A 26050-nucleotide genomic window follows, 5' to 3' on the forward strand; every position below is an offset into this window, starting at 1 on the left:
AGTCTAATAATTCTCTATAGATTAACAATTAAACAGTTTTAAGATATGTTGTCATTCTTACCCACAAAAAGAAAACATACTGGTAACCCAGGGATTTCCCAGTGTTTTCAGGGGAGAAGTCACCAAATGAGACGCCGCAGCTGAGCGATCCTCGCCAACTGAGTAAAAGTTAATTTATCATTTTTCTTTCCCTAAGTTCTGCATATAATATTAATAATTAGCAAATGTTAAATGTTTGCACATTTAACGTTTGTTTTACTCTTTTGTGGACAGAAGTTGTTGTAAAGGGGCTACCACCTAAGGTAAATGCATCTGTATTTTTATTATCATTATTATTAATGATCAATTCACTTTTTATCAAATTGTGAATTACACAGTACTTACATTGCAATAACCCATCATAAGTTCTGATATGATAACAAAAAAGATCCTCAAATTAGCGTCAATAAGATTGTTTGAAGTGGCAAATGTAGATAATAGAGAGATTAAGATTCACGTTTAGCAATTGGCAAAGGTGGAATTGTAACACGTGAACAAATTTCCCCCTTAATTGTCGTTTATTGTTTATATAACCACTTGTACTAAAAAAATAAGTAGTTTCACGCCATTTTTATCCATAAGAATAGTTCTGGACAGCTTATATCTGCTTACTTTCTATTCTGAGAAATTTCCAACTTGAATCTGACGTTTGCCGTTTGCCGTAAACGTGACTCTTAACCTCTCTAATAAAGACTGCTTACGAAAACATCTGATTTGACTGCCAGGCTACTTACATTTAGTGAAACCATGCAGAAACCTTAGCACGCGACTGACCTAAACACATACTAGCGACGAGAAATGGCGACGTCAACAATCACTTTGCTGAGCACCATTTACAGACGAAAGCGTCAAATCGACTGGAACTCTGCGACGTGTATTACGTATTCTACAAACCACTACCAACGACTCACTTTAGAAAGCTAGTTTTACTAACTTAGAACAAACGCCACTGAATCGTAGTCAACAGTTACCGGCACCGTATAACTATGACAGTAGACGGATCGTAAAGCACCAATGACATTACGAGTCTTCATAGCCAATAAGATCACGGCTTAACTGACAGACGAACAACAACATCGCGATTTTAGCAATCAGATCAATAACCAGAGTTTAATACCATCAACTGAAGTGATACAACTCACTTTGTCTCTGAAGATTGCTACTGCACACTAGGTTGTTGAAACGTCAGTCTATGTCAACAAAAACAGTCATGTTGGGGACTACATTTACCCGGACGATCATACTCAACCTACTTATGATATACCTAATTTTATAAAATGTGTAAAACGTGGATAAAAGGTGTGTATTAGGTGTTCTCCATGTTTTAGTTGGTAATTTTTGCATGCGAGGTGATGGGAAATATATTCGTTGTTTTTTCATAGACGGCTAGGTTTTTCATAAAAAAGAGTGACCGATAAAAATCCTAATCCGTTATCCTAATCTGTTACTCCGTAAGATGTAAGCGTATTTGACTTCAATGAATGGGCCTGTGATTTTAAGTACTTATTCTATACTGTTTCATTTGTTATCAGCAGAATCTCCATCATCATATGACTAAAAGAGAAATTAAACATTTTTTTGGTGTAGAAGATCATGATAAAGGTAATTATGGTGAATATTCAAGGTAGCTTGGCGGTTTTCTTCAAGCACTTTAATAATAATATATTCCGAATAATTTGAATAGGTTGATAATCTCTGTCTCTACACGGTTTTGAGGTCCATAATTACGCAATAACTCCATCAGCAGTCTCAGTTCAAATCATCACATGCAATAGTAGTTTGCAGGTAGATTGCGGTTTATTTTAAAGTTTAGCATTAAAGTTTTCCTTTTTTTATCTCTCTGAACAACTGCTTTTATTGGTTTTCTTTGTAAGTTCCTGAATATGATGTCGCCAGTCCTTACCTGTCCAATAATCAGGGAGACTTCGTGTCTTATTCCCTACATCCTAGCCCGGCCAGGAGTAAACGAGACGCTGATCTTTATGCCGAGAATTCCTATTATAAGTTGGATACATTTGGCACAAAACTTCATTTGAGATTAAGACGAAACGAACACTTGTTGGCTCCAGATCTGAAGCTAGTGAGACAAAACGGTGACGGCACAACAACTTCGCATCGAGCACCGCCAAATACTTTTTATCTGGGACATGTTGTTTCAGATCCACTCTCCACAGTCGCACTTAGCAACGATGGAGGTCTGGTAAGTAAAAACTAAAAATTATTGACTCTAGAGACGTAACCACACTTCTTCTATTGGTCTTCATCCAATAGAGCGCAAAAGAAATTAGCGACGTGGGAATCATAAAAGTCATAACTGAGATGATAGTGACATTTGAAAATTATTTACATTGTCAGACTGGCTTAGTGAAAACATCACGTGATACGCTGTTTCTGCACCCTCTTCCTCCACATTTGGCTAAGCACGTGACGAGCAGTAAAGATGCCACGCCCCACCTTGTATATCGAAGGTCTTTCGAAGACAGCGATGCCTGGTGTAACATAAAGAGTGGTAAAATAAATCAATTTTTTAAGATTTGTTTCTTTTTACGTCTTCTCTCCTTTGTCTTTTCTTTCCTTATCTTTAATATGCTTTTCTTTTCAGTTCAAGTTAGTTTGTGTTCACACTTTCAGCGCAGTCTTAACTGGCAAACAATAATAATAATAACAATAATAATAATAATAATAATAATAATAATAATAATAAGTACAATCTTTATTACAAAACCTCAATTAAAATCCTATTTACAATCAACCTGCTGTTACAAAAAATCTAATTAATTCATCAAAACACTATCTACAATTCCATCCGTTACAAAAGAAACCTCTCGGCCTTCATTAGAGAACAAAAACAATCCTATATATAATAAGTGAAGAAGGAAACTATTCATTTACAAATTCTAAAAAATAGAAGTAACTTAACCTTACATAAAAGAAGAGGAAATAGATATAATTAATAATAAAAGTTCGAAATTCTATAAAATAAAGAATTCCATTATGCAGAGATATTAAGATCATACAATCGAATTATACTAATGACGGCTAAACCAGTGTCCATAAAAAAAATAATAATCATCATCATCATAATAATAATAATAATGATAATAATAATAAGGTGGCGAAAATATCCAGCACAAATTTATTGCATATAGTTATTAATCAAAGATTATTGCCAACTTCCTACCGACCAGTCAGTGACAATAAAATGGAGTAAAAAACGCTTTTTTAGACAGTGGATCCAGTACCTTGGACCCACTTTGCTATTTATTTTGTATTATTGTTGTCCATGTCAAAACGGCCAACAGCTCTGTTTGATATTTCACAGATGAAGCAGATATCCATTCAAAGAGATCCTTGGAAACTGAAGACTCTTTGCCCGTGAGAGCAAGTACCCCAGTATACAAGACTCTAAAAGTGGCGTTACTGTACCCTTCACCTCTTAGGGTGAAATACTCTAGTGGGTCCTTATACAGTTCTCTGGGAGGTGTTGAAAATTACCTGTTAGTTGTTGCTAATATGGTAAGTATTGGTTTTGCATTTCTCTAGTCATCCTCGTTCTAGCTCCTCTGTAATGAGTAAAACCCCTCTCCCCTTTACGGCTCTCTTTTTCCTTACCTACATGAACTAATTCCAGAAAATAACTAATAACTAGTTACTCCTAGTAATTCTGTTTGTTTGCTTGTTTGTTAGTTGGTTGGTTTTTACTGTATTATTTCTCATATCACGTTATTCCATCTTTAAACTAGACGATAGAGATTGCCAGTATCTTCAGTATTTAATTGCTACTATATATTTCCCCTCTTCTGGTTTGGGCCTTTCCCGATTGCGCTCGTAAAATCCTCAAAAAGTGCTGGCAAAAATGGCTAAAAAGTGCTAAAAAAGTGCTCAAAATCTCAAAATAGTGCTCAAAAAGTGCTAAAAGTTGTGAACAGTTACCTCTAAGCTTTTCGTAAATATGTCAATTTTTACTAAAGTAATTAACAATCTATTTTGCGTAGTGTTATTCGACAGGTTGTAACGAAAGGTTGATAGAATATAGAACAATATTTTTAAAAAATTAAAGCCGGTTTAAAATACGAATTGTAAATTAATTCAGCAGTACTAGCATCAGATGATAGAAGACATATGTTGCTCCAAATTTGCTCGAAATGTGAAATATTGCTCAAATGTTGCCCAAAGTGCGAAAAAGTGCGCAAGGGTGCTCAAAATGCAAAATAGTGCTCCAAACTCAAAAAAGTGCTCAAAAGGTGCTCAGCGCAATCGGGAAAGGCCTATTCTGGTTGCCGAACGTTGTAGGAAATTTCATGCAAATGGCTTTATGTGCTAAGAATACCAGTGAGGTCTCTTGCTGAAATAGTATATATCTCAAAAACAGAGATAAACGAAAAAGAAAAGTTCCATAGTAAATCTGCAGCTACACAGAAAGGATAAATAACGTATACAAGGTTTTGACAAGTCCCGGCTTGGTTGACCAAACTGCTGTAAATCTCATAAATTACTTCATTCGTCCTCTGATAGTTGGTATTATTTTTATTGTTTAGTTCGGTTAAATTTTGATGGGAGGAACGTGAAGTTTATAATTATATATCTATATCTATGTCTTTTACGATGTTCTTAGGTGGCTGGCATGTTTCAAGACCCCTCGTTTGGAAAAATAAAAATCACCTATGTGGTTACCAACCTTACCGAGATAGTTCCCGCGCAGGTAGTAACACGATCAGAAAATACAATTTTAATTGGAATATGTGTAGTGATTTGGCAGTCACGACATTAGATTCTACTGCATGACTTATATCTCGGTATAACATGTAATTTGGGCGACATCTTAATTTAGCGATTTAAAAAAATATATTTAGCGACTTAAGTGATGCGTACATTTTGAACATAAATCACTTAGATTACGTTTTGGGGAATTTACGACAATAATTGACATTTTGTGGGTTATTAGCTTGATTTAAATCAATTTTCAGTTTAATGTTTGAAGTTAACAAGCCCGAGAAAAACTGAAACTGTGTTGGCAAGATACACTGAAAGAAACCTCCCATCAAGTTAATTTGGTGATGGCTGAAAATTAACGCTACACTTAATAAATTCTGGTGCTGTTGAATTTTGCAATTTTCAGAAGAACTGCCTCCAGATACCGTTACCAATGAACACAGTTAAACGAACTCCATTATATTAAAATCTTTATTGCAGTATAGTTTCAGCTTGAGTAATTCTTCGTATTGGAAGCTGAAGAGACTAGCGGACAAAATTAAAGAAGACAATAAAGCATCCAGAGTACCCTACGATGTCTTTAGTTACGTGTCAAAGTAAGAATTTTGACGGTTTGTTGATTTATGTAAGTTTATTTGTATTGGATTATTAACATTTATATCTAATTACATTTAAACGTTTCTTTACTTTCAGTCATATTGAGGGTATAGGTAAGTCCTTGCAATTTTTTCAGTTTTCTGAGGGTCGCCGAAACTCTCTCGTGATGTTATATTCTCTATACCCTTGAATTACCGCTAGTTTCAGTTAATGTTAAGGCAAAATATTTTTTTTGGAAATAAAACAAAGCTGTTGAGACTTTCATCTCATTGAGGGGCATATTGTCAATAAAGGACAATGATGATTGGTATTTTATTAAAATACTGTCAGAAAACATGCTCTCATTGCTTGGAAGACAGTTTTTACAATACAACTTTTAGATGTACATCCAAACAGTCATGCCTGCTTTTTCATTTTTTTTGCTTCTGGTCAGTATCAAGTATGACTAACGTGGACAAAAGATTGTAAGAGTCAGCAACGCGACTCTCTAATAAGTCAGGTCCAAACTTCATTTCAATAGCGCTTGGTTTATATATAAAGCAGGGCCTACTTTCAACGCCTATAGTGCTGGACAAGGACTGCAGTGTGAATATCTTGCGAAAAATAATATATTGAGGTTGGGAAATGCGGATATAATTGCCATAATAGACGTTTATAGGGGAGTTCACGCTCATAGTTGCATCATGGGTAATCAGGGCAAGATGGCGGGAAATAAGAAGGTTTTTATTAGAATTCAAAGTCAGCCAATTCTTTCAGAATTCATATATATATTCGGTGCTTTCTCTTTGAAAAGAGTAATTTACGAGTTCAAAGAAACAAAAGGTTGAAAGTGGAGTGCAAAGAAGTTCGTGATCAGTGTTTAGCAAACCTTGGTTTTCCCATACATTTTCTGTAATTCGAGAGTATCAAAATTACAAAAAAAAGTATGGAAAAATTGTGGTTTTCTAAAAACTGATCACGGACTTCTTTGCACTCCAGATTTAGTGTATTGTTTCTTTAAACTCAAAAGTTAATCTTTTCAAAGAGGAAGCATCAAATATATGAATTCAGGAAGAATTAGCTGGCTTTGAATTCTAATAGAAATCTTTGAATTTCCCGCCATCTTGCCCTGATAGCATGGTGCAACTATGAGCGTGAACTCCTCTATATGCTCAGAAGAAACCTTTCTTAGTAGAACGAGTCGCAGCACGTTTTCATAAAGTTTGTATATGAGGGAGCGCGTAAGGGTTTACGGTTATGCGGTTTTGCGGTAATTTTTATTTCAAAGTACGCTATTGCGGTTTTCAGAGTCCAAGCGATGTACGGTTATTTTAAAATTTATGTCGCGGTAATCAATGAAAAAATTGTTGTCTCACGGTGATCTGCTTTCCTTTTTTTAAAGCATGACAACTCTGCAAATCCTTAAAGGTTTCCCTAGCCTGCGTGACCTGCGTGTCGGGCCTGTCTCAGCTAAGCTCTCCCTAGTTGTACAGTCGGTGACCGTACTGCGAAAACAGTCTAGACAAATCGTATGGCTTCTAATTTCAGTTAATTCTTGATATGATCAAAGACATTAACCTTTTTATCCAATGATACGTAAACATCTCCATTGAAAAGGCGGATCTGTAGTCTTGACAACGGCAACTTTTTCCCATTTGTAACTGCGGTTTCGGTATTTGGGTAAATTTTGATGCGATATTGCGGTTTTCTCGTTCTCCCATGTGCGGTATTGTGGTTTTCGTACCCCACTTACCTACCTCTCTATACCGACCTTGTTAAGGCGATCAGTTTTTTCCGATCATTTAATTCCATTTAGGTCTCGCCGTTTTTAATCAGATCTGTAGAGGGCCCACTGGAAATTTAAATCATGACAAGGGTCTTCAAACGGCACTCCACATTGCCCATGAAACAGGACACAAGTAAGTACCTGGTGCTTCGCTAAGATATGTTCGCTTTTGTATGGACGTCTATAGAGCGGGGAAGCTCCAGGTGATGGGCTACTTTAAACAATTTGTTCGATAATGATGCTTTCATATTAGTTCAACCTACTTTCCCTTGAGATGCAAATGTTAATCATATAGAAGTCCCTTTCATTATTTTACGTTTTTTTTGTAACTATCTTTTATTTTATTCCATATTTTCAAACTGCCATTTGCTAGACTGAGCACCTCTACCTTTGGTAAAATATTTTTAATAATGACATATTTTTTAAATCAGCTTGGGGCTTGGTCATGATGGTGGTTACTGTGAAGGACACATCATGAACGCTGTTATTCCTGGAGGAGAACACGCATCAGAGTGGTCCGAATGCTCTAGGAAGGTTATTCAACCATTCCTCTCTAACAGGTATGTTTAGCAACTATAACTTATCAAGACCATGTACATAGAATATTTTATACATACTACTGTTGGTACTATCAATAAAGGTCTACATATAAACACACCATCTAGTCACCTTTTAATGCCATACATCCATTCGCGCTCTCAGTCACTACACCCACCTAGCCAGTTACAATGTTGCCAGCAACCCATCCAAGCCATTCAATCCACTGATCTCTTTTATATCCATCCGTTTTAGAGTTTGCCTGTTCATCTCTCTATACGATTTTGATTCATATGCAAACTATAATATATTCTCTGTTAATCATTCGGCATTCTTGATATTAAGTTTAGTGTATATTTCCTTAGTAAAAGGTCACATTGTCTCGATGATGGACCAACGGTGGATGGTCCGTCCCTTCCTCCTCAGTTTCGCAATAAACTTCCTGGTCAAATAGTTGATGGTGACGCACAGTGTGAAGCACATTATGAGAAAGGCTGGAAAAGATTTGAAACGGTACTAAACTATGACTAGTCATGTAGAAACTCAATGTTCTTATGAACCAGGCTATGAACTGGTACCTTGAAATATTTCACCTTAAAAATCAGCATGAAATTTATTGTTTTGCCATAATGATGTAAAAATAAAAACAAGAAAATCTAATGAAAAAGCTAATGGCGAGGAAGCCCAAGGGAAGCCACTGGTCTTATAAGTAAATCAATTGAAAAAGGTAAACTCATAAACGATAACTAAATACTAAATTATCATTTGACATGAAGGGAAAATGAAACAAATGATTCAAACTAAATACAACAGGTTTAAGGATAGCAACTAGCAGGAGGCAAACCAACTGGATATTTACAAGCCGAGCTTCGAGTCTATTACTACTTTATAATTAGTCTTTATTACATTTTCAAGGCAATATTCATGTGCCTCAGACTATTACAAAAACCTGCATGTATAGCAGGTGTAACATAATTACATTTGAATTACAGTGGAAAGGGTAACTATCAAAAGATGACGACTGAATGACTTGCTGATTTTTATTCGTGTTAGGATGTTAGACGGTCTGTATCCCTAACTGTGTCCCTGGGTGCTAGAGACTGCTCATGTGCAGTTTCAAGTTTCAGTCAAGTCTTTAGTAGTAACCCGCGAGTTTTTCCTTCGCGTCTCGTGGCTTAGGCCTTCGGCCGAAGCGCTGAGAAACAGTGTCTCCGGCCGATTCCGCAGCATCACTTCACCCTGATACCCAGGGTATATTTGTCTTACTCGTTTCTATGCTATGGTGAAAGTTATTATGTAACCCACTTTTTAGTTCTTTTAGGTGAAAACAGACTGTAACTTACTTTGATGAAAACTATAATGAAGTTGTCTGCGTCCGATACAAATTAATATGGCCTGCAATGCAGATGTATTTCGTGGGGCGAATAAAGGCTTTTAGTATATACTAAAACAGTGGATAGTGTTTTTCGCGCGGTCTGATTGGCTACTCAATCAGTGAATATCCTGCACTATTCACTGTTTCACCTCCAGTTCCTCCGAGCGACCGACGCCAAACTCGCTTAAGTTGCAAGCAAAATGCCTTCCCGGTTTGCTGCCGTAAACAAACAAAGACATTTCACAACTAATCAAGCAAGCTGTTTCTGAAATACACGAAGAAGGTGACGAAGTTCGGATTGGAAGTTTTAACAGGTAAAGCTTTGTCTTTTTGACACGAATTAATCGATAAAACCGGTGAAAAAGTTTTTTGTTTACAAATGCAAATTAAGCTTAAGTCTTGCTTACTTTATTTAGCTGAGTTGTTCATAAATAGGCTTAAAACTAAATTTAACGATCTTTTTTTATAGAATGATTTTAAATACAAAAAGAATTCACAACTCCTTTTGAAGAAATTTCCCCGCAAGAGCTAAACAAATGCCTTCAAAAGTTTTAGTTGTCGGCAAGAAAAAGCGACGGCCGCGGCCGCCCGGTCATTATGCGCCAAAATTGTAATCGTTAGCAACACTATTTGAGTTAAAAATCGTCATTTTTGTGCTAAATGATCTCACTGTTTTAGTATATACTAAAACAATTATTCACCTCAGTGTCGGTGGCTAGTCCTGGATATTTACCTCACTGCTTCGCAGTTCGGTAAATATCCAGGACTAGCCACCTCCACTTCGGTGAATAATTGTTATTTAAGCTGCTTGTGTATGTTCATATTGCCGTGACCACTATCTTTGATTTTATCATTATATAACGGAAGGAGAATCAGGAGTAAAATAAGGAACTCTTCAGGTTGACCTTCAATCAAAAGAAGGAGGTGGGGAGAGGGAGGGTAAAAAATCTTTTCTCTTGCCCAGTTAATTTTGCGTTTGGCTAACCCAACTGCCTTACTATTTTGACACATGGCATTTTAACAGATGGCGGTTACGCGATCAGAAACATTCGCACGCTCGAAAGAGACACCTTCAATTCAGACTAAGGTCTCAAAGAAAACGTTGCGTAACAAATTTTTAGTATTGATGGGTCTGTCCACTTATTGTTAATAAAGTTTGGCGACACTGTATAAAAACGTCCACCAAATATGTTAATGTGAAAGGTTTGAACCCAGAAGTCATTTCATAAGTAGGTTGAGTATGATCACCAATAACCAAAGTTTAATAACATCAACTGACGTGATACCAACAACAGTCCTCTTCAGGGCTTCTTTCACCAGGACGATCATACTCAACCTAGTTATGAACTATGTTAATTTCAGTTCCTTTTATTTATGTTACAGCATCAGTGCGCGCATTTAAAATGCATCAAAGGTTCTACCATATTAAGCAAATTAGTCGTAGTCGCTGATGGGACGAAATGTGGACCTAACGAGGTAGGCCGACCCATGTTTTAAATAGTTTTCATTTGCATTGTGTATCCAATTTTCGTACGTTATTCAGTCACTTTTATTTCCACACTCAAACGTTAAGTACCGTAATAGGCCACTGGCACGATTACATCATTTTACTCGATGGAACCAGAATCCCTTTTGTTTTTCCTTTATATTTAATTTTGGTAATCTCCGCGAGGTTTAAGTAACAAAAGTGCACAAGAAATCAAAACCTTGAAGGATTGTCGTCGTAGTAGTGGAAAAACGTCATCGTGCAAATGGCTTATTGTTTTTTTCACAAATTATTTACGTTGAATTACTTACGGTCCTTTTTAAAAAGTAAATAAATAGTTCTTACGTGTCTTAGCACTCGCATTATTTACTTTTTTGAGTAACCACAGAATAAATCAAATTAAATGGCATTCCCATTCTTTCTTTCGGAAATATCTTTTGTCAGTGGTGCATAAAAGGAAGATGTGGCAACCATGGAGTACGTTTTCCAACTACGCCCCCGAAGGGAGCTGGTAAATGGTCTAACTGGGGAAGCTATTCTGATTGTAGTGGTGTGTGCGGGAATGGATTTCAACAGGTTCAGCATAGAAGCAGACAGTGCATCAAGTAAGACCATTTATTCTTATAATTTTTTAACTTTACAAATCTTTTTGATTCAACATTTCAAAATACAATCATCACAAACAGCGCTGAAATAAAATTTGGTACGTTGTATCTTCTTTTTCAAACAAAAATTTTTTGGGTAATAACAACATTGAAATCTTTATTCAATGTTGCGCACGGAATATTGCTCTATTCTATTTATGTGTTCAGTCCCCTACTTTAGCTACAAAATTTGTTTCATATAAGTTGTGTGGTTAAACATTTTCAACTTAAATATACGATCTCTGTCTCACTGGGTTCTTAATGGCCACTGAAAATGGGATTACTACCCCTACTGCTACTCCTAAGTGTAGAATATGTGCCGATTTGAGTACAACGCTAAAAAAGGCAATGTATGATTAATGATGTGAAATGTGGTACTAGCGACGAGCGAAAAGCTAAAACTACTGCATAGTGCCGGATTTACAGGTAGCTATCGGATGAGTGTGTGTATTTTGTATCCAGTTTTCTATTCTTTTATTAACTGATCTTCTCTTATGCCAGTAATTAGCTCAGGAGCTAATTACTGGCATAAAGAATTGTCTTCTATAATTGAAAGATTTAAATAAAATTTGTTGTTGTTGTTGTTGTTGTTGTTGTTGCAGACCGGTGGCTGAGGCCAGCTGTGAAGGACCAAACAAGGAATACAGAACCTGTCAAATGAAGGTTTTTACGTTTATACCTGCACACTACTACCAGTACTACTGTATTGGGTTGTGTTTTGTTTTTTAGTTGCCCAAGTAGCAGAAATTTATGGTTACTGCGAGCCCTGTATGTATACTAGCACGAATTACACACACGATCGGCGTCCCTCTGTCCAGTGTTTTAGCAGCTGACACCGTTAAAAAGATTTTTGGAAGTTTGGTTTTGTTTATTTTAAAGTGGGAACCGTTTGTCGGTAAACTGCGACACATGCAGGTGATAAGATATGAAGTGTCTCTCGGAATGGGGAAGACGGCGACAGGTTGTCGTAAAAAAGATGTAGTCATTAAACAAGGGAGAGTACTGCATGGGCAAATGGAAAGAGCATATTTGACTTGTTTATTTGAAAGCAGTTGATCTACGGTGTTAGATTTTTCCTTCAAGAGAATGCACTTGTTTTTCATGAAATGCAAACCCTACTTAGTAAATATTTAGTCCTGTGGTAGATAATTTGTATTTCACATTCTAGGGTGAAGCGGCGGGAGAAAGGATTGAAGCTATAAGGGGAGCGAGATACTAAAAATGAGGCTAGTTCGTTAACAAACACTTATTTGCTACAGCCATTTATGAGTCTGCAAATTGAAAATATATTTTTTAATGGTTTGTAGGTATGTCCAGATACTGTTACAGCCCGCAATTTTAGGCAGAATGCTTGTAGCAATCGAACAGATGGTTTTGACAATTATTACCTGCGTAGCCGTAAGTGCGTATAATGTTTAACATAAATAGTCATTTTCAGACCTACATTTGTATCAGACAGTCAGGTTTGTTTGCAAACCGTTTTGTCTTCCTTCAACATTTTTCAAATTAAAGTTTGAAACATTCACAATCTGTATTAGGTATTTTAAACTAACAAGCATTCATGTTCCAGGCTTTAAGCTTTAACTTTGATGTATAATAATGTACTAACGTAATTACTACTTAGATTTTGACTTGTAACTGACTTGTAACTAGTATACTTGTAAAAAGATTCACACGTTTTTGGATACCTGAATAAGTTTTTGCCGTGAATAAATAAAGATTGATTGATTGATTCCTCCATTGTATGTCTTTGTAAGTTTAACGCGCCGAAAATTGTATCTCCGTCATAAACAGAAAGTCCAGATACTCACTCCAGTTTGCATTATCTTCTTTTTTAGCTTGCCAAATGTGGTGCCGAAAGGGTTGGTCTCTTGCTAAGCCGATTGGTCAAATGCCGGATGGAACCATTTGTCGACAAACTGAGGCGTATTCCGCTATCTGTGTACAAGGATCTTGCAGAGTGAGTTTATCCTTATTTTTTTCCCTTCAATCGCCATTTATATGCAATATTATTGGGTTTTCCACAGTCTTAACTTTACATCGAATTTCAGCAAAACAATAATTATTACAAAACAAACACAGCAAATAAACAGCAAGTTTTGCTTCACCACAACCCACATTTCGATTAATTTCGATTATCTTCACTTGCGATTTTTTATAATGATGTCGCAGTGAACGGAGTTTCAGTTCATAGATACAGTTTAAAATCAAGTTGTACATTATTTAGAATTATTGATAAAATAATAGCAATTTTCTGCGAGGCAAAACGTACCAAGAAAACCAGGTAACGTAAACTTAAAATTTTGCTAAGAATCAACAAATTACAGGAAATAAATGAATATCAGTAGCAAGGCAAGCGTTTTTAAATAGTGTAAATTTTTTTAAGCTTGTATTTTATCCCTGTAATTCAGTTTTTTTAACTGCAATGGTAATAAATAAACAGTTTATTATTATTATTATTACAAAATAAATAAACTTAAGTAAGTCCCAAAGGAAATAGTGAACTCTGCATTTTTAACCCGCTTTTTCAGTTTCGGATTGAATCTGTCACCTGATGTATTAAGTGGCTTTCTTCAAGAACGAAAAACTATTCAATTATCATTTTAGTTTTAAAGTTCTTCTTAATTTAGAGGAGTAACGTTTCCTTCCGTTATAATTAAAATGCATCCAGCGTAACTGAACATTTATCGATGAGTCAAGGGGAAATTAAAAACAAACTGAAAAGAACTGAAGAAGGGCAAAGTCTTCGGCATATGTTATACTATGCGTACTCATGCGCTTAACCGAACTTCGAACATCTGCAGATTGTTGGTTGTGATAACCAAGTGGACAGTAAAAGACGTTTTGATCGTTGCGGTGTATGTGGAGGTGTTGCGAGTACCTGCACAAAGGTATCCGAGGAATACACCGATATCCCGGCAACAAGTGGTAAGCATATAATTCAGTCGTTGTATGACTTGAGGTATGATATTTCAAGCGACAGTATAAAAAGTTGGCCACAGAGTGGTCGTCTTCTGTTTGAAAATTAGTTCGGCTTCCAAACCGTGTTTTTCAAGCTCTCTGGATTTCTGGTCAAAGAAAGGAAAAAATTGTTAAATAACCTGCTTAACTTCTTTACTACATTTAAAAGTAAATAAAGCAGCATTAAACTCCTGAATTTGTAGCATTATAAAAGATTGTTAAAGGCATTGCTATCGATACTCCCTCCATGGGGGGGAGGATCTAGGGAGGAATGGGAAGGCGTTAGTACAAATGCCTGACTATGTTGATCATAAGCTTTCATTTGTCTATGTGAAAGCGTGTGTGACCGAGCGGTTAACGCCTGAAACTCCGAATCTGGAGGTCCGGATTTCGTTAGATAAGAACTTTACTCCACTTTGTCTTTCTTCACCCAGGTGTATAGATGGGTACCGGCGACATACTGCTGGGGGGGTAACCCTGCGATGAACTAGCATCCCGTCCAGGGGGAGTAGCAATATTCCTAGGCATGATTCCGTCCGTTTAGGCCTTTGGCTCGGGTGTGCCTTTACCTTACCTTTAGTAAAAACCATTGATGTTTAGCTAACATCTAAAACTGGAAGAAAATGCCAAAAAGTTTAAATCACAGCTAAAAGTTAGGCTATATTGAATGATTTAATTTGATACATTATGCAATCTTTTTGCAATAAGTTGTTCCAAGACCCGCTCGGGAAATCTGGTTCGTCCTTAGCTGGCAAACAGAAAAAGAGGAAAATATCAGCATCAATTGAAGATACTCTTTTTTAACTCGTTGACGTTAGGTCCCGGTAGCGCTTCACTGATTGTTACACTACACCCAGGAACTCGATTTGCTAAATTTGAAATGAAAAAAGTTACCAGCAATTATCTTGGTAAGTACATTGCAGTTTATGTTTAGGTAAGTAGTAAAGTAGGGTCCGAATTATCCCTTTTTTGTCACGTTAACAAGGAAATATGATTCAATTACCCCAATATCGTTCAAGCTACAATGGGTAAATGTACAATCCCGTATTATTTTTAAGCTACTGTTATTAGTCTATAAAGCACTTAACGACAAAGCACCTTCTTATATTTCTAGTCTCCTAACCCATCGAAAGATCTCTCAGTGATTACGTTTCAGTGGCCGTGAACTGCTCACTCTGCGACTGGCTAGACTTAAAGACTTATGGAGACCGGGCGTTCAGCACTGCTGCACCAAGGCTATGGAATGACTTGCCTCTCACTGTTCGAAAATCTCTATCAATTGCTATTTTGTAAAAAAGAATCAAATAACATTTGCATACTTATCTGTTTGAAGAAGGCTATCACGTGTAACTTTTATTTCCAGTACCCGTATTTACATTTTAATTATCTGTAAATTTGTTTTAAAGTATATATATATATTTTTTATTTATTGTACATATATTAATATCTTAAAGCTTTGAAATTATTTCATCTGGGTATGTTTTTAGCTTTTAGTTTTGACGTTAGTATAATCATTGTATAGTGCTGTGAAAGGGTAGCTGAATAGCTCTACATTGATTATTATTATGATTATAATTATTACTATTTGCTGTGGTGGAATTTCATACTGACTTGCGGTAAAATTTACTTTAACTTCCATGACGCCGTAAAACCTTTTCTGTTTATCTCCTGAGCAAAATGAGATGATGTTCTATTTGTTGATGGTTTGACAGGTTTTCTAGTTAACTTTAGTAAGTTATTAGGGGTCATGTCCTTATTTGGTCACCATGGTGTCACCTTTGACTTACGATTACTGAGCCGTAAAGTGATTATGCGGGTTCTATTTCCTACCGCCTCCATTGTCCGTTGCAGAAAACAAATCGAAGACGAATGCAAACTAGCTTCTTCAAAGAAAAAACTTATTTTTTTCTTACTTCTTCCCCCATCCTGGTTCTCCACAATTCAATGATTTCGTTCCTCCCCAATTACATTTTATTTCATTTCTATTGTTTTACATTTTTTCAAATATTTGGAGGGCTAGCGGCGTCTACTAAGAGGGGAACCAATTAAAACGTCTGTTTATCCCAACTTTGCCTACAGTCCCAGCCAGTCCATGGCACATCATCAGCCGAAGTCTTTTGGTGTAATTTATGACTGTATCTTTGAATAGATTTAGCCTTCAATAAATCTTTTTTATACAAAATAGCTTCAATTTGCAGAAAGTATTCTTATTTTTGTATTAACCACAATCTAATAGAGAGATTAAGTTTCCCGTTTACGCCAAACGGCAAACGTCAGATTCAAGTTGAGAATTTCTCAGAATAGAAAATAAGCAGATAAAAACTGTCCAGAACAATTCGTATGTATAAAACTCGGGAAACTACTTATTTTTCAGTTGAAGTAATAAACAGTTAACGACAATTAAGGGAAAAACTTGGTCACGTGGTACAAATTCACGTGGCTTCCTGTCAAGTAGGGAGCTCTGCGAACGAGCACCTTTACAAGATCCAACAAAAGCTCTGTACTCTTACAATACTATAATGTGCCATTTTACGGATATACGTGAACACATGGTCAAAACTTGGTCACGTGGTACAAATTCACGTGGCTTCCTGTCAAGTAGGGAGCTCTGCGAACGAGCACCTTTACAAGATCCAACAAAAGCTCTGTACTCTTACAATACTATAATGTGCCATTTTACGGATATACGTGAACACATGTACAATTCCTCTATTTATCGACGCTGACATATTACCAGAGAGATTTACGTATCATAAAATTGTAGCTGGCCTAATGCGCACGATATTAACAACAACAATTGGAAAAAACCTCAAAAATTAATTCATACAATGCACGATCATCTACTTCTGGTATCTTTCACGTTAAACGCTGGAAGCTGGAAATACACAAAAACTCTTTGTCGAGTTTTGGCGTAAAACTTTGCAATGGGATACCTTCTCATATTAGCGATCCTCCTTAAAAGGAATTTACGAAAGTTCTTCACGGATCGCTTTCCGGTATCTTAAAAAGAGAAGATGACTTATGAATTTTCCTATGAAATTAAATGCTTTCTTCTCTGCGTCAATTCCTTTTTGGTTTTTCCTTAGATGTAATGTAATTAAAATAAAACTATGATAGAAAAAAGAATTATTGTAACTTAAAATATTTTTCTTCCTTTCCTTTCAACTTGTGGACAAGGTCGAAAGTGAACACTGTAAAAAAGGAAACATTACAACAGTAAAATGTAGTACTGAGTACGTTTACATTTAACCACAAAACGATCATTTAATAGGGTGGTACTGTATTTGCTTTACATACAATGTGTTACGTCAGTGGTGCAAGCTCTTGAAAGCGGCCATCTGTAACTTTTTATGTTGGCTTACAAGTCGCTTAAAAGGGGAACTGTAGAAGTAAGCTGTTAGCTTGAGTTGAGAAAGCTTTATATCCTTGCCTGTGGGGCTCCCTGCGGCGTTCTGCAACGACAGCGTCGGCTCTAAGGAACACGTGCACATAGCAATTTTAGCAAAGTCCGTGGAAACCTGTTTTTCGACAACCTATAATTACCGATTCGAAAGTTACTTACCGTTGTCGATGTTGTTGTTTCCAGGTGTACAGGATGCCTTTGGAACATATTTGGTTGGCGGGCATTTGGGCAATAATCAGGTCAAAGAGTTCTCTGGCTCAAAGATACAATACTTCCACAAACCCAGGGGCAAGGACATCATTCACATAACGGGACCAACAAACGCCACGTTAAGGGTAATGGTAAGTAATACGAGAATTACTGAAACAAGAATTTAAAAATGCAGGTATTTGCTACAAGTCAAACAACTGTCAAAGTGAGTAGTTTCATCTTAAGAACTAACTACACACAAAGTATGAAGGAAGGTTTTGTTTTAGCAGTTCCTTTTTTTTCAAGCATTAGCATGATTAGCTACATTTGCTCTTAAGCTGATGTTTCTCTAGTATGATTTGTGCTTAATGTAAAAGCTAGCACCTGCCTTCACAAATTAAATTTAAGCACTATGTGATTTTTTTCAGTACATAAGAAAAGGTGATAAGTCTATTAATTCAGGAGTGAAATACACCCTTATCATATCCTCTCTGCTGGCGGCTGGAATGCCTCAGCCTGGAATGCCCCAGCCTGGGTTGCCTGTTGAGTTTGATTGGATTAATGAGAATTGGTCAGGCTGCTCCAAATCTTGTGCATCAGGTAATTATCCAGTTCAATTAACCCAACTTCTTTTGTTAACTATATCCTGTACCTAGCCTGCGCCACAGACGACAGTTAACCTCTGGTTAAGTCCGTCTACGAAACAGCGCCGAAATCCTTGTTCTAGGTCCCCACCTGTGTACCACGATTTGAGTACGCGCCATGATTGGACTGTTAAAAATCCCATTGTCAATTTGCCAATCAGGTTGAAGGGAAATTCGAAAATAAGTGATAATGAGGGTATAAAAACTGAAGAATTTTCTAAATAGGCTTCTAGTAGAGATAATTATATCATCATGTCTTTGCGTAGGTTTTACAGAGTATAAGAATTTAATAATATTCTAAATTGGCTTTTTGAGTAGAGAGATTCATATCATTATGTATATTAGGATTGTATTAGGTTTCATACCGACCTTTTTTTACTTCTAAGTATCGCTTCTCAAGTGGTGTAGGTTGCGTTATGCGCCCTATACTACTCATAATGTGTACAGCATTCCAAAGTTTTATACTGCGAGATAATAATAATAATAATAATAATAATAATAATAATAATGATAATAATCAGTCAGGTATACGCTTTCTCCTACGGAGAACATGAGGTTCTTCGCTAACCTAACAAACTTGTTATAGTCAGGCTCTTGCCATAACCTATGAGGTAACTTATTAAATAATCTCGCTGCTGAGTCCTGAAAAGTGCCAGTTTCACTTTGGTACTTCAAGAGATCTTAAGTTATAGGCACTGACAGTATGGAATTTAGGGCGTAAGTAATCAGGCCAAACATCATCGTAGAGGGCTTTCCGAGTGATTCTCAATAGTGCTAGGTCTCGTCTTTTAATAATTGGAAACCAGTTTAATTTCTACAAGTCCTCTAAAACAGCATACCGCCCAAGTACGTAGCCCGTGCATTTTGTTTGAACTCTTTGAGGCCATTTCATGTGGTATTCTGGGAGGGGGTAGAAGACGACACGCCGGTAGTCCAGTTTTGACATCACTAATGACTCCACTAACTGCTTGTGAACATAGTATGGTGCGAGGTTGCGCAGTTTCCGGAGAACAGCCAATGCTGCATAACAGGATGAAAGAAGTGCAGTCACGTGGTCAGCCACGTTAGATGTTCGTCCATGTGGACCCCCAGTATCTTAGCTGTGGTGACACGTTCTAGTAGCCTCCTATTACAGCTCACAGCTGGATAATAATCGTTTAACGCGTGAGCTCGAGACATCTGGCAAGTGGAAACATGCATCCACTTTGTTTTAGCTTTATTCAATGCGAGGTTTGACTCAGATAAGTTGTCCCCCAAACGTGATGCTGCATCATTTAATTACGCGACACCAGTTCGTCGTCTTTGAGCGAATGAACAAAGTTAGTACTGACTATCTTCTTTACTTCTCAACAATACTTGCCAACATGTATGGAGCTATATATTGCCACATTTTCCCCCTCATTCAATTTTTTTTCTAGGAATCAGAACACGAACCCGATGGTGCGTTGTTAAAGATGACCAAAGTCCGGTTGATGCATCTGCATGTGGGGGACCCCCTGAAGAAACTGAACCATGCAATACTCAACCTTGTCCAGCAAAGTAAGTTTTTTCCCAAAGCCATGGGATATATCACAAAATAAATTTTAAACATGTTCTTAAGCACATCCTTAACCCCAATCGGTCGCCGTACTAGTTACATATTCGTTCATTAATCATTTTCGTATTTTGTAGGTGGGTGATGAAGTGGACACCGTGTTCAAAAACCTGTGGCAAAGGCAAGCAAGTGCATAGCACAACGTGCCTTCAACGAGTTAACGAAACTTCACTAAGAGAAAATGACACATGTAAAGATCCAAAACCCAACCCACCCCCCGTCCTTGTTCGGTTCTGCAATGAATACCCATGCCCTCCGCATTGGATTGTGGGAAACTGGTCAAAGGTAAACTTCTTGCTTTAATGGAAATTTTATCTTCCTAAATTTATTTAACAGGTAAGTATCTTCAGTGCAGCAGCTTCTCTGATTCTAAATTTCTCGTGTTAAATGGATTGAACAGGGTCAGATCCTATGATAGAAAGCAGAATAATTGTAATGAGCAATTGTTACAAAAATGATGAAGGTTGCCAGTAATAAGTAGGCATTCGGGGGACCCCCGTGAAAAAACATACGAGGTCGAATTTTAAGAAAATATGCAGGAAAAAGTGATGGCATGATGACTGGCATGGTGTTCGCTGCTCATGTTGTTCCTTTGCAGTGTCCTCTGAAGTGCGGAGTTGCGACGATACAGCGAAGTGTGTCTTGCTCTCGAGTCGATGAAGCTGGGAATTGGACTGTCATAGCGGATGTATTTTGTCGGTACCTTGATAAACCTGTTTCAAAAGCTAAGTGCAATGAGGATGATCCTTGCGGACGTGAGTCACCGACAGTTTAGTCCTGTTTAGTTTATATGCACTAGTCCAATCAGTCTGAGGACGTCTATTTACCGTATTTATTCGAATAAGCGCCCAACCTCGAATTAGCGCCCACCTCGAATAAGCGCCTATCCTAAAATCAGAAAAAAATTAATAAGCGCCCACCCTCGAATAAGCGCCCACCACGTCCTTCTCCCAATCAAACTAAAATAAGCGCTCACCCCCACCCGACCCACTTGAGTGAATAAATTCTAATAAGAGACTTCCCCGAGCACGGAGTTTTCTGCAGAGTAGGGGTAGTTTAAAGAAACCTTGCTTTATTACTTCTTCGCGTTTTGTTATTAGCAGTTATTGCTTTGTTGCAAAATAAAGATACTTCACTTGCTGAAAATGTGAAAATTTAATAAGCTCCCACTCTCAGGGTCCAAAAATTTAATAAGCGCTTAGGGCGGTTAATCGAATAAATACGGTATGCTGGAGGTTTAGAAATCGCGCGGGCCGAACCCTTATCGGTAATTTTGTATCAATTACCTCTGCATATGTAATTGATGTTTGTAGTTTGACAAATTGTCCTTGAGTGCGCATGTGCCAGAAGTGTCAATCGTCTATTAGCTATCATAAATCTATCTTTTTTTACTTCCTTTTTCATCATGTAGCAAGACCGCCTACTTGCCCAGCAAACCATTTGTGTTCTAATGGAGGCCAGTGTCATCCAGATCCTGCAGGATATCAGTGTGTCTGTGACAGAGGATTTACAGGCGTAGAATGTGAGAGTGAGTAACACATTATAAACCACGTTAAGAGCAGGCAGTGTAACGTATTTGAAAAAGCTAAGAGATATTTTGTTCCAGCATCAATATCAAAACTATTAGGTCGATAAAGTTTGATACACCGATAGATGTCTAATCAGTCTCAACGATTAGGGGAACTAATTCCCGACTAGGCTTATGGTGATGTTACACGGGACGATTCGCAACAGCGATTTTTAGCGCAACACAGCGTTGCGATATTGCAACAGTGTTGTAACTATTCGAAACAATGTTGCAACAATGTTCCAACGCTGTGTTGCGCCGAAAATGGTCGTTGCGAATCGTCTCGAGTAACATAACCTTTACACTTTAGGACCTGACACATAAATAAACTGGAAAAAAAGATAGATATTGAAGAAAATTAAATAGTTTACTACCTTCAAATAGCTAGTTCAGTAACCAATCAAGGTGGGGACTAAATGAATTTGTTGTAGTTTCTGCTCTATCATTGTCATCTACGTGGGTTATGAAGCCATATTGCTTCATTTGAACAATCGAGTAACTTTCTATCGGAAATTGGCATGAAATAATGTCTCAGCCATTAAGACAAAGAGATGAACATATTTTGAGTTTGTTTGATATTTTGGTTCTGTTTTGTAGTAAAACTACATCCTTGCGAAAGTAATCCATGTTTGAACGGAGGCCGCTGTTCGCCAGGTGTTATTCACCATTACGACTACATTTGCAAGTGTAAAGAACATTTTATGGGAAAAAACTGCGAGAGTAAGTGTCACTTTTATTAACTATACATCAACATCAATGAATGTTTTACAACCTGGAGTAGCTAAACAATTAAGCGATCAAACATCCAGGTAATTACCAATCGGGTGGATTAGGACTTACAAGTCTTCTGATCATTTTTCAATTAAAAGGCGTTATCCTCATAACGTCCAAGACTTCCGTCAACTATTCTTTGCCTGCACAGTCATATAAAACACCTGACGCTTGTGATAATCCTGAAATGTAAATTCATTGTTTTCCGGCTGATAAAAAGACTGAGAGGCTACTGATTAGTGTAAAATGCTTGAAAATTATCCTCTTCTTGACTTTAGGTGCAGTGACTGCTTGTATGGCAAACCCATGTTTAAATGGCGGCAAATGCACTGATAACGGTGCGCATGACAAATACACTTGCATATGCACAGATGGGTACTCAGGAAAACAGTGCCAAGGTAAAAATTAAAAAAATGTTAACAAAATATAAAAAAATAGATAAGTAGATAAAATTAACAACTAGAATATACACTCAAGTGATCGCAAGATGCGGACGGAAATCCATTATTTATCGCATTTTCGGGTTAACTGATCTCAACGCAGTCAATAAAGTACAGTTCAATCTTTCACGATTTTAGAATCAGCTAAGTGTCATTAATTTATTTTATCAGTCAATCAAAAAATGAGGCAATCAAAAGACCAGAATTAAACACAATAATGAAAGCCACTGATAAACTTTTGGCCCTCGACTAACTAATCGAGAAAAAATTAATCACGTACACAGAGTAATGCTTAAAGTAATATAGTATATACATTAATTATTAAATAATATAAGATAAAACATACAATAAAACTTTAAACATGGATAAGCATAGGTGCATGAGGCTAATAACTACATAAATAGGATTAAAAGGACTAAAAAGCACATGAAATGACAGATGCTACATGTACTTGTCTTGAAAAGAACGGAAACGCCTGTACAATCTTTATTTAAAAAAATTACATCGATTGAGCCAGGTCTAAACTTCACATGCACGTTATTTGAGAGTTTGCTTGGAGTAACAGTAAAATAATGGACTGACTCCCTTTCCCTCACCTTGTGCGATGTAATAAAACTAAGGGGCGCTCTCCGAGTTCTTCTGCTGTGATGCTCACTGTTGAGCATTAGCCTATGTATGTTCACACTTTGTGACTTACAAGCAGTTATGAATTCGGTGCTTCTTAAGTCAGGCATTAAAAATTTTCGTATAATTGCCTTTTTTGGGCTTCAGTTCCCAAAGAAGAAGTCTAGGACAATATTAGAGGATAAGTCGTCGAAAGCAGTCTTTCCGTAGACAGCAAAAAATTTAAGATAACATTATGGTTGGTTTATTCCAACATAAGGGTGGACTTCCTGTTCTGGACGGGGTGGGTGAAATCAAATTTGACTCTCAGTAAGACTGTCAAATTTCTGTGTAATCCTCATATCTGGTAAAACCTGCTAATTTGCTTTTCCCTTCTCCTTTCTCTTTTTTTTTTTCAACAGTATCCCGTTTTTATGAGATTGGATGTTTTGCTAACAAGAACAAGGTTATAAATGAATTAAAACCACAAGGGTCACAAAGTCAGAGCAATGAGCCCGCTGTTTTAAAGTGTGCTAAGCTTGCCCAAGACAAAAATTATCATTTTTTTGCCGTGGGACATAGTGGAACATGTTACTCCGGCCCATATCCTGGTCGGCGGTACTTTAAATATGGTTCCATATTATATTGCAAGAAAGGAAACAAGAAAGGCTTTTTCGTTTACTCGTTTGGTAAGTTCGTGTTGATAATTTTTGAATTGGACCTTAAACTGTGCCTCTTTATAAAAACCGATAACATGTCTTTTCGTCCTACTATATGGCTGCGAAAAGTGAACAATCACAGGTAGGTGCAAAATTAAACGCATTTGCCGTCTTATGCTGTAGGGTCATATTGAACATCAAACGTCTGGACAGTGTCTCAAATAACCGAATCTATGATCTCACTGGTAGTAGCCATCTGCTATTGGCGGTCATCTCACGTCAGCTCAAGTTCCTTGGCCACATTTTGCCCACGGAAAAGGATGAACTCGCTAACATCTACCCGTTGTATGAGCTCCCCCACCCCCTCCACTGGAGAAGACCCCCAGGGAGACCGCATATCCAGCCAAGCCCAGAAATGGATCAACCCCAATAAGCATTTGTCAGAGGATGACATTGTGTGCAGTGACCAAGACCGAGCCAGTTGGAGACGACTTACAGTCAACTGCTCTACGGTCGACCAATGATGACGACGACAGCGACGACGACAATGATGATAATGATGATGATGATGATAAATGAACAAGACTGAGAGACTTAATTGATGGAAGTCATAAAAAAGATGTTGTTGACAATTTTATCTCATTATAATGTAAATTTAAAGGTTCTTTGAAAAAGAACGACTTTGAGTTGTAAATCTTACTGGCATTTCTAACATCGTTACGTATTCCGCCGTTTACATGCGATGACAGCCTGTTCCAGGGTCCGAGATAGTCGCAAAACGAACTAAAGAAAGAGCGAACAAGAAAATAAAACGGGAAGAAACTGGGGCCTCCTTCCTGTTTCCTGCCACTTTTCCCTTTTCCCAAATCATGTGCTCTTATTTTTGTGTGTCTCCTTACCATCTGGGAGCCTGGAACGGTCTAATGCGATGAACATGATGAATGCGCGGTCACTAAATATTTTCTAGCGATGAGACTTTGGTGGCACAGTTTCATACCAGGATTGTCCTTACGCGCGCAGGTTGCAGCGACCTTGTACACAATTTCGCTTCCAGAGGCAGCACTTTCACCCTTTTGGTCCCTATGAAGATTGTCTGTTCCACTGGAAAAGGATAAGGAAAGGCTCTGTGACGATATAACCTTTTAGGGTAACGATACGATGGCTGCTAGCTTTTAAGAGTTTTAAGTGTAAGAGAATGAGATGAAACTAGCTGAAAATAAATGCATAGATTAAGATTCAGTTCTCCATAGCGGCAAAGAATCAAATCTCATTAGCTGAGTTATTTGGTCGAAATGGGAAATAACAACTTATAAGGCTATGAATATAATTTATTAGCGTAAGCATGGACAATATGATGGTGGAATTAAACATAACAGCATTAATCTATACAAGACTAAAAAATTGAGATTTAAACTGCAAAGGACCGCAAACGATTATGCCGTAAAACGTAGGATCTATAAAAGACCTGACCAGGAAAAATATACACTGAGTAGACACACTGATTTCTACAAAGCTGATCGTACTACGTGAAAATTAACTTTGCAAGACATCAACAAAGGGGTTCGTAGCCGTAGACAGCTGTTTCGCCCTTTTTGGGGCTCGTTATTATGGCGCAACTAACAGAGAGGCTCTGCCGTAAAATTCCCGCACACTCTGGTTTTGCCCATTCTAAATTTTCTTTGTAAGACATGAACGTGACAGTTGGACTCTTGCCCTCTAGGTGACACGTGACATTGCGTGATTCTGTGAGTGTTTGAGTTCATGACAGGGCTTTAAAACAGAGTGCGCGGGAATTTTACGGCAGAGCCTCTCTGTTTGTTGCGCCGTACTGACGAGCCCCCAAAAAGGCGATACAGCTGTCTACGGCTAAGACCCCGCTCTGTTTTTGGTTCTTTCGGTGTCATATTGATGTCTTGCAACGTTAATTTTCCACGTAGTACGATCAGCTTTGCAGAATTCAGTGTGTCTACTCAAGATTAAAAAACATGTATTCCTGCGCAAGTAAATGAGATTCCTGTGCAAAAAGGTTAATTTCATCCCTACTTAACTTCTTAAATACAAGA

The 26050-nt window shown here is 37.4% G+C and overlaps 1 protein-coding gene across 1 annotated transcript; it reads left to right on the forward strand.

Annotated features, from left to right (window-relative positions):
• The first annotated feature begins 292 nt into the window (after positions 1-292).
• Positions 293-24566, forward strand: LOC140950819 (A disintegrin and metalloproteinase with thrombospondin motifs 6-like). Its single transcript, XM_073400040.1, has 25 exons — positions 293-302; positions 1575-1641; positions 1914-2239; positions 2395-2548; positions 3362-3555; positions 4655-4741; positions 5233-5348; positions 5446-5462; positions 7145-7247; positions 7546-7674; positions 8017-8164; positions 10410-10502; positions 12464-12554; positions 12995-13116; positions 13961-14118; positions 17534-17861; positions 18138-18309; positions 19772-19892; positions 20025-20232; positions 20546-20702; positions 21359-21475; positions 22112-22234; positions 22564-22683; positions 23751-24017; positions 24340-24566. The coding sequence occupies exons 2-25, from the start codon at positions 1590-1592 to the stop codon at positions 24564-24566; spliced, it is 3630 nt and encodes a 1209-aa protein (XP_073256141.1). The 5' UTR covers positions 293-302; positions 1575-1589.
• The last annotated feature ends 1484 nt before the right edge of the window (positions 24567-26050 follow it).

Source organism: Porites lutea, chromosome 10 (genome assembly GCF_958299795.1).
Source record: "Porites lutea chromosome 10, jaPorLute2.1, whole genome shotgun sequence".
NCBI lineage: Eukaryota > Metazoa > Cnidaria > Anthozoa > Scleractinia > Poritidae > Porites > Porites lutea.

Excerpts from the sequence above, each read along its gene's own strand:
- LOC140950819 (XM_073400040.1), top strand. The coding sequence starts at position 1,590 with ATGACTAAAAGAGAAATTAAACATTTTTTTGGTGTAGAAGATCATGAT. Across the intron at positions 8,165-10,409 it reads GCTGGAAAAGATTTGAAACG|CATCAGTGCGCGCATTTAAA; the intron begins GTACTAAACTAT and ends TTTATGTTACAG. Across the intron at positions 14,119-17,533 it reads CAGTCGTTGTATGACTTGAG|CTTTATATCCTTGCCTGTGG; the intron begins GTATGATATTTC and ends GAGTTGAGAAAG.